General features: G+C 37.4%; 1 protein-coding gene across 1 annotated transcript; it reads right to left on the bottom strand.

Moving 5' to 3' along the window:
• Positions 1 to 776: 776 nt before the first annotated feature.
• On the bottom strand, positions 777 to 5,181 carry LOC104212046 (FACT complex subunit SPT16-like). The gene is made up of 2 exons (XM_009761226.2): positions 4,858 to 5,181; positions 777 to 4,272 (listed from the first exon to the last, which is right to left on the bottom strand). Exon 2 carries the CDS (start codon positions 4,243 to 4,245, stop codon positions 1,057 to 1,059), a length of 3,189 nt encoding a protein of 1,062 aa, XP_009759528.1. The 5' UTR covers positions 4,246 to 4,272; positions 4,858 to 5,181; the 3' UTR covers positions 777 to 1,056.
• Positions 5,182 to 9,204: the final 4,023 nt, after the last annotated feature.

Raw genomic sequence — 9,204 nt, 5'->3', positions numbered from 1 at the left:
TTTCTTTTAACAGTATTTATACATTCATTATATAATACTTATTATACATAACTTATTATAATATTGCATAATATTATATATAAAAATTCGGATATCGTCGAATAGCTGAAATCTTCACGTAATAATAACTTTAAAATTTTAATCACAACTTTCAAGTAATATCCCAACCAACCTTAATCATCAATTTGTCAAAAACTTCAACAAATCATAAAGCTATTTATGATTTTTCAAGCTTTTATCAATCACAACAATGGATTTAAATTTTTTAATTTAATTCAACCAATAATATTTAAATTTGTAAGATAAACATGACACTCTCATATCAGTTTCTAACACAGTTCTTTATACATTGTTAATAGGTGTAAAGAAGTTTCAACGTTTATACAAAATAGGCTAAATTGGGTAAGAAAAAATAATATAGGCTAAAATTGAGTGTACGAAACCGTGTGTCTTCTTTCTTTTTGGCTTATTTCTTTTTTAAAAGTCATATTTTTATTTATATTCTTTTAATTGTTAATTAAAATATTTTTACACTCTTAATATTCTTGTTTATTCGATGCATACTTAACTATTTGGTCATGATCACGCCTCAATTTGGCAGTCGCTCTCTTTTAGACGTATAACAAATTGGAAAATCAAGTTAGAAGTGAAATCAAGTTAGAACCTAAACAAAAACTCCTGACCACAAAGGAACAGTTTGCCATTGGCATTAAGATGAGATGTTTGCTCACGCACACCACCATATACCTCCAGACAACACATGCTATCTAGCTACATAAGCGTAATCAGAAATGTTGGACCAGTTGACAAAATCATGCTCCAAGCACCCAAAGTGGAGTGCGAAGAAACAGTTTAGAAGTACTTGCGATACACTAAGGCTACAAATTTACAAGAAAAAACTAAACTACCGTCCTCTTGAAGCGCAAAAACAAATAAAGAAAAGGGAAACGAACCAACATTCTAAATAGATTCTACTCTAAATATGCTATATAATTGTTCTAAAACAAATCGCTTCAGCAATCTAAGGCTCCAAATTGGAAAGCTCTTCCATCAAAACTACCTGAACTTCGTTCGCTTAGGAGCAGCAGAAGTTGGACCAGCTCGTGACTTCCCAAAGTTCTTCTTTCTCCTCCTCTCGTCCTCACTATCTGATTCATTCCCCTTCTCCCTATCTGCATTGCTTGCCTCCTTCTCCAACTCCTCCCATGTTTTGCCTTTTTCATCCTCTGAGTCTTCCTCATCATCCTCTTCCTCTTCTTCCTCAGAATCTACAAGAGATTCACTATCAGAGTCATCGTCATCTGAATCCGACTCAGGTTCGGCATCTGAAGGTTCATAACCTTGATCTGATTCCTCTGAATATCCAGATTCTGAGTCAGAAGCATCTATATTTAAAAATTCCCAGCCACCTTCATCTATAAATTTTTGAGGGTCACTAGTTATGGTCTTCAATACTTCACGCCAATTCAGATTCATCTTACTCTCATAATATTTGATGTCAGTTGTGTCAAGCCATTCCTTGATGCCATCAAGTGCAGAGGTCGGGATGGAATCTATGCGCATGACATCACGCTTGAAGTCCTTGAAGACAATTGCCATATCAAAATTCTTCTGCCCAAACCCAACTCTCTCCAAGTTCACAATCTCAATTTCACTTAGGGTTATCACAAGAAATGGGGTCTCTATCAGCTCAACCAGACAGCTTGAGGTTGGCACAATGAATGCTGACGATTTATAGGGGACTCCATGGAACCCAAGTTCTCTCAGAGGTTGATCAAACTCCAGGTCGAGTCCTTTAAACTGGGGCTGGCTCCACATATCATTCACCCGGTTCACAAAATTTTGGAAGTCCATGTTGATTTTGTTCTTTCGATCTCTTTCTCTCTGTTCTTCCTCAATCTCATCTGGGTCATACGCAGACCGCTTTCCACCTCCAAGTGTCTGGACCACATCCATTACCTCAACATAGAACTGCACATCCTTGGTTTTCTTGTTTCCTACCATTATGTGGTTATGTAGATGGACGTGAAGAAGGGTAATCATTTCCTTCTCTGCTGGCTGAAAAAACGCATGCTTGATGTTGCCAAACATGATGTCAACCCGCTCATCTGGTCTTGAGGTTGAGTACCGGAAACCATTGACATGAGCTTCCAATGTACCTGGAAGCTTTCTTGCACGACCACCAAAAGAGGGGCGAATCCATAAGTCGGAGAGCCTAACTGGCTTGAATTTATTCCCTGCAAGTACAAGTTTTTCCTGAGTCACCAAAGTTGCCCTTTCGGCTCTCTCAGACTCCCTGGCCATAACATTCCGTCTTAGAGTTTTAATCATCTGAACTACTTCACTTATGTGCCTTGGATCCTTAGAACGAAAAGAAACTTCCTTCAGGTAAATGGCACCCTGATTCTTCAAAGCATTTGCATCAACAGGTGTAAAAGGGGCACCAGGAACATTGAAAATGATACGGATGTAGCAGTTGCGGTTGGTATCCTGCTGGCTCGACACAGTCTTAACAGTAGCCACATGGAAAGGAACCATAGTACCATATATAGGTAGAAGAATGGCTTCATTCTTCTGGTCAACCTGAATAATCATCTCCCTAGGAGGTGGTAGGTCATTAATGCTCTTATAGGCAACAAGGTCAGTTGAGGTCCTAGCAGCACTCCTATTGTTCCCAGATAAAGCCCCTCCACCAGCAAGACGACGCGCAGTTTCTTCATTCTTCTGACGGGCAAGTTCTGCCTGGTGCTGCCTCCGGAGCTCTTCTTGGTTGTTTGATCTAAGTGTTGCCTTTGAATACAATGCCTCCTTCCTATTTGACTCAGTTTTCACCTTAACCCCCTCCTCCTCCTCCTCTTCCTCCTCTTCATTGAATGAATAGGCTACGTCCTTCAAGGCTTTGGAGCTCAGCTGAGTAACCACCTCACGGCCATCGTTTGTGACAATAACTGTATCTGCCAACAAAAGTGAAAAATTCCTACTCTTTTCTTTGCTGGTCTCAGTTTGCAAATTCTGGAAACCTAGTGATACATTGAAAATCATTCCCTCCCTCAGCACCTTATCATTCTTAGCATTAAGGATCAGCCCCGACTCCCGGAACTCGAGACCAATCCCAGTCCCAGCAGATTTTGTTAGGTTGTTAATCAATTCTGGAGCATTGCTCTCAACTACTGCAAGAGCTGCTTGATACACGGCACTAAGCTTGTTTCCCGCCTTCAATGCACCAATTGCTGCCTCATGAGCTTTAAGAAGAACCTCATAAGCCTTGGTCTGCTTCAAAGTTGAATCAATAAGAAATGATCTGGCAACATTTGAACAGTAGCTGTTGTACCGCGATCCAACTGCACATATGATCACGCTGGCAGAATCATAGTACAAATGGTCATCATTGCTTGTAGCACTAGGTCTAAGATCGAAATTCCCACCACTCTGGAAGATCGGAGGGTAACATATGTCAACATTCTCAGCTTTCAGCTTCACCTTAATTTTAGCAGGTTCCAGAATAGCCTTTTCTGTATCATCCATTAATAAGGAATGAGTTACTTTCTTCTCCTCATCAATAATTTTCTCAAGCTTTGGAACAACATAGTTCTTCATTGCAGAAGCAGTCAAATATGCAGCTTTCTTCACGTTTATTATCTCACTCTGGTCCTTCACGGCAAAGAGGTTAGCCAGCCCATTTGTGATATCACTAAGAGGAAGGCTTGAATTTCTCATCTTATCGGTCCACATCTCCAAGAGTTTTCCTTCAGGCGCCTCTTTTGCAATATATCCAATGACTGAGGTATCACGACCATCTGACTTTGACTGCATACGGATAGCCCGGAGCACACTTTCCATTTGAGCAGTCCCATCTTCACCTTTCCCCTTCACGTGCATGACAACCTCCACATTCACAGCCTCTTTAGCAGCGGATTTCACAACATTGAGCAACGATGCCTTCTTCTGGCTACACAAAAAATGTATCTCCTTGTCTCCAAAAACCATAATTGTCTCAGGGAACTCGTACCCTAGCAACCAAATATTGACAGCTGAGGACTTCAAGTATCTCAAGTCCTCCGAAGGTGGCGGTGTAGCTATAGCAAGTACATCAGAAGAACCCCAAAAGTCATCTTTATGTTCGCGCCAGTGTGAATATAGGGCCTTCAGTCGGCTACTGAAAGTATTCAAGTCAATTGTATAAGCATTTCCACCTGCCACACTCCCATTTGAAGGTGGTCCATTTCCATTTCTCTCTTCAACCATGGCTGCGTCAATAATTCCTTCACTAATCTAGACAAGAAAAGACAATCACATGCAAGTTAGTAACAACGAAGAGGCAACAAACCATACAACAACAACAACTATGCCTCAGTACCAAACAAGTTCGGACAGGCGATATGAATCCTCATTCCTTTCATTTAGCTCAACTCAACTCATAATCATTATCAAAATAAATAAAAGAGCAAGTATGTCTTTTCAAAATCATAAGAAACCTAATAAAAAGGGGAATGACTTCAAGTGGTTAACACCTTCACCGCAAAAATTCATGGTCCGGAAAAAAATTAGGGCTTTTCAATATAACTGTGCAAACACCCAAATTAAAAACATGACACAAAACTTAGTAAGCACATTTCCATCAAATATACCTAAGGTGCAACAAAATTAGGGTTTTCAAAGCTAAGAATAACCCAACAGCCTTCAAACCAAACTTAAAATATCTAAAAATTTAGAACATTCCTCGAATAAAATCAGAAACCCCAAAAAGATTACCAGCCAATCATACACTTCGGTTCCAACTCCAAATTAGGGTTTCTGAAGTCGAATGAATACAATAATAATGTACAAATTGTAGAAACAGAGGGGGAAAAAACTCACAAATTTAAGTCGGCCTCGTAAACTTTGGATCCGAGAATCCGCCAATTAGGTCTAAACTCCGATAAATTAGGTGAAATATAAGCTGTTTGCGGCGGCGCAAGAAGTCGGTTGAGGGTTTCAGATACTCTTTAACAATAAATAAGCAGGAAAAATACAGAATTATTGAAACAAAAAAATCAATTGAATAGCTGGAAAGTAAAGCAAAGAACGAAAAGAGGGTTCACAAATCGAAGAACGAAAGGCAAATGCGAAGGGAAGAAAGGCCGAACGAGAGAAGAAAAGAGAAGCTCTGGTTATATGGAGGGAGAAGAAATAACAGAGCGAATGATTTATTTGAAATTCGGCGAGTCTAGAAACTTCAGTATTTTTATTGTGGAGTTATATGAAATAAGGTTTGTAGTTTCATGGAATTACATGAATGCCACCAATATTTCAACATAAAGTGACAGTTTCGTCCTTTCATGATATTTTGGTCTGACGAAAATATCACATTCATCGGGGAAAATCAAAGGCTGGATGAAATCATAACAGGGGTATTAACGTAATTTTACAACATTAAATGAGAAGGCTAATCTAGATTAGAAGGGTAATAAGGTACTTTCAGCTGTCTAGGAATGTCTTCCTTTTACTAACGGAGGCGTTAAAGTGTGCTCTAGTTCCCTCCAAAATCCGCAAATGCTCTTTTCTGAAAAAATATGAAACAATTATAGGCATACTTTATTAGACATAAATTGTTAAAATGGTTCCTTAAACTTGACAAGAGGGGTTGCTCTGATGGTAAACAATCTCCACTTCAACTAAGAGGTTGTGAGTTCGAGTCTTCCCAAGAGCAAGGTGGGAAGTTCTTGGAGGGAAGGATGTCGGGTTTCTATTTGGAAACAGCCTCTCTAGCCCAAGTACTGGGGACTAAGTGGGATATTGGAGAGAAGGATGTCGGGTTTCTATTTGGAAACAGCCTCTCTAGCCCAGGTACTGGGGACGTCATTATCTCACTTGAAAAGTTGAAATGCTCTTATACGTTTCTTATTAATTCATCAATATCTTAAGTATTAACGCCATATCAATTTCACCAATATCAAATTAAAAAAATTATTTAGGTTTTTCCGTTTTGCGTCACTTTGTATTTTCAAATAATGAAAAAAATTAGCTTTCACAAAATTTAACCATAAGTTTTTTCAATAAATTCACCAGAAGCTTTTATTTTAAATTTCAACATTTCTTTAAATTATTATGTCCTAGCATTTATCTTGGACAATTTAATTTTCTAATTGTTTGATCATACTCATCAGTTTTAAGACATTCTCATGTTGTTTGTCCCTTTGCTTATTTTTTCCAAATTTTCTCATAAATATTTTATATGAAATATATCTTCTTCTTGTTATGAAAAACAAATATTGCATTAAACAGTAAAAGAGTTACATATAGGGAGCATCTAAGGTAGTTCTACATCTACATTATACATTACATCAATTCCATCCCTATTTGGTTCTATCGCTTTTAAATATACAATTCTTTTCATTCTCAATTTTTGCTCTTCAATTTAGCTCCAAATCTTTTCCAAAAGCTTCAAACATGACTCAACACAAGAGCACTCCAATAAATTCTCTTCTTTTTTTTTTTGGTAGGAAAAAATTATTGTATTAATTATAAAGATGCATTCATACAGAGAGGATGGTGTTGCTACTAGTAAAATTGTTACTAACATCTATTGTGGAGTGTTGATCCAAAGGATCAGTACAAAAGGGAACTAAGTTAAAATTAATTGCTAATTATAATTCATGAAAAAGCGCATGTAATTCTACATCCATGCTATTTTTTGATGTTATATTACCAGCAAACCCCGTAATCCAATTTTTGTGAGCATCACGAATGAACCCTACGATGCCAGAATTCTCACTTTGACAAAAGACTGCTCTATCAATATTTAATTTATAATAATTTGGTTTTGGAGGAATCTATTTGATAGCAATTTATATTGTAGGAGTTTTAGCAAGAGACTTTGTCGCACAATAAGTAAATTATATTGCTTGATTGATTATATGTTGTATAGAGACATTATTTTTCTGTGTTTAAAAGAGTTTGTATTATATTCCGTGTAACCCAAATATTCCATAAACCGAACGAAAAGAATTTGTGTAAGTGGAGGTAGTGGGGCATATGCTTTTTTCTTCTCTTGAAAAGTAAATGAAGCCATTAAGATGGAGTGGGAAATCGATTCAACCTATTAGGGATAGATAGTAAACCTAGAGTTTTCTAATAGGTTTAAACGCTAGAACAAGTCAGGAATATGTGATTGAGTGTTTCATTAGGGTCTTGACAATATAAACAAATTGCCTCCGATAGTAAATCTATGTGGTGGAGATAGTGGCGAGAAGGTAGACGGTTATCTGTAAGAGTCAAAGGAAGGACCTAATTTTTGTGGTTATGTGGAGCTTCCAAATCCATTTGTATTAAGGTTGATATGCATTAGTTGATGGCGCGTGATTAAGGAGAGAAGTGTACATGGATTATACCGTGAACAAACCATTGTTGGTCAAAACCCAGAATGCACTATCAATATTCCTTGTGTATATAGGGAAGTGGGGATTTTGCTTAAGGGCCTTGATACATTAAGGTATTTCAAAAGGAAATTTTTGCCAATTTCAACCTGAGTAAGTACGGTATGATGAAATTGGGAGGTTGAGGTCTTCTTCTGGCAAGGGTGCAGATATGGTTGAGCGCATGGTGGTTGTAGCTCCAACCCAAGCATCGGTCCATAATTTAATATGTTGACCCTTGCCTATGCGCCATTGTAAGCCTAATTAGCAGTGCGACCAGCCTTGGAGAATGTTCTTCCAGGTGTGGAAGAAAGTTGCAGCAGACGAATGTATACAAAGGTATTTGTAAAGTATTATTGTTGTCCGAAGTGCGGATGGTGTATGGAATAGCTGCCAGGAGAGACAAGCAAGTAAAACATCATTTTTAAGAGACATTATTTGTATGCATAATCCTCCAACGTTTGGGGAGGGGGGGGGGTTATTTTTTTTCCATTAGATTAGATGGAGTTTTTTTTTTTTTGCGAAGGTTGCCCCAAAGAAAGTTTCGTTGATATTGCTCTATTTTATTTAATATGGATTTATGAATAAAAATGTATTGCATTACGTGATTAGGAAGTCTACTAAGCATGAATTTCATTTGAGTTGTTCTCCCTGCTTGGATATAAACTTAGTCCTCCGGCATGCAAGGCGAGCTTTGAAATTGTATATGAAAAATTAAAAGTCAGATTTTTGTGGTTGCTTAACGAACATAGGTCTTATCACCGTCTGTACTATTCTTTAAGAAGAAAACCTATGACTTGAAAATTTATTTTCAATCTTGAGAGTGTGTTAAAGTGAGTAAGCGTGTCAATTATGGCATGACAATTTTTGTTAGTCGCTTTAGACAGGAGAATGCCAACAAAGAAAAGATACGAGAGTACAGGTCCACTTCGTGAAATTTTAATAGGCTTTCAGATAAGACAGTCTACCGACATGGAGATGCTACACGGGAGCATTTTCATACATATAATAATAATGTAAGGGGAGAGGGGATCGCCTTGGCGAATACCTTGAGACGGTTGGGAAAAAATTGTCTTTATGCCATTAATTAGTATTGAAGTTGAGGTGGTCGTGATGCAGGATATGATTAGAGTAATTATTGAGGGTGGGATATTAAAAAAGTGGAGTGTACGACGAATGAAGGACCACTCTAATCTGTCAAAGGTTTTTTCTAGATCTAGTTTTAGGAGCATGTGGCTTTGTTTACCCCGTATTTGCAAAAATGGGTGAAAATTTCTCGGAGATGATTGTGTTGTCCGAGGCACGCTTTCCTTGTTGAAAACTGGACTGAACAGATCCTATAATTTTATGTAATAGAGGCTTTAGCTGATTGACTAAAATTTTTGTAATTAACATATAGTAGTGTTGCAAAGGCTGATCAGTCGAAATTGAGCAATCGAACAACAATTTTTTTTATTTTGAGTATAAGGCACAAATAAGTTTGATTTATTTCAGGAGGGATGGTGTTATCTTCAAAGACTTTGTGACAAAAAATAGTAACATTAGAACCCACTTTCAACGAGTAATCTTTAAAAAAATAGGGGTATAAGCCATCAGGGCCTGGACAATTTGAAAAGTTTAAAGGAGGAGAGGGCTTGAGTAATTTCAATGTCCTTGAGAGAGAGGAGGATAAGAATTACATAACAATTATTCGAAAATATATTTGAATTATAAGTTAAGAATAAAGAAAACAATTCATGTTTTGAAAAAACGATGAGTGCTTTGGCTTTGTATGTTTATACTTTGAAGCTTCATACTAATATATTTAGGT

The sequence above is a fragment of the Nicotiana sylvestris genome, chromosome 6 (assembly GCF_000393655.2).
Source record: "Nicotiana sylvestris chromosome 6, ASM39365v2, whole genome shotgun sequence".
In the NCBI taxonomy this organism is placed as follows: Eukaryota; Viridiplantae; Streptophyta; class Magnoliopsida; order Solanales; family Solanaceae; genus Nicotiana; species Nicotiana sylvestris.
The sequence above is the reverse complement of the archived record's forward strand: the minus strand, read 5'-3'. Positions and strand labels throughout refer to the sequence as shown.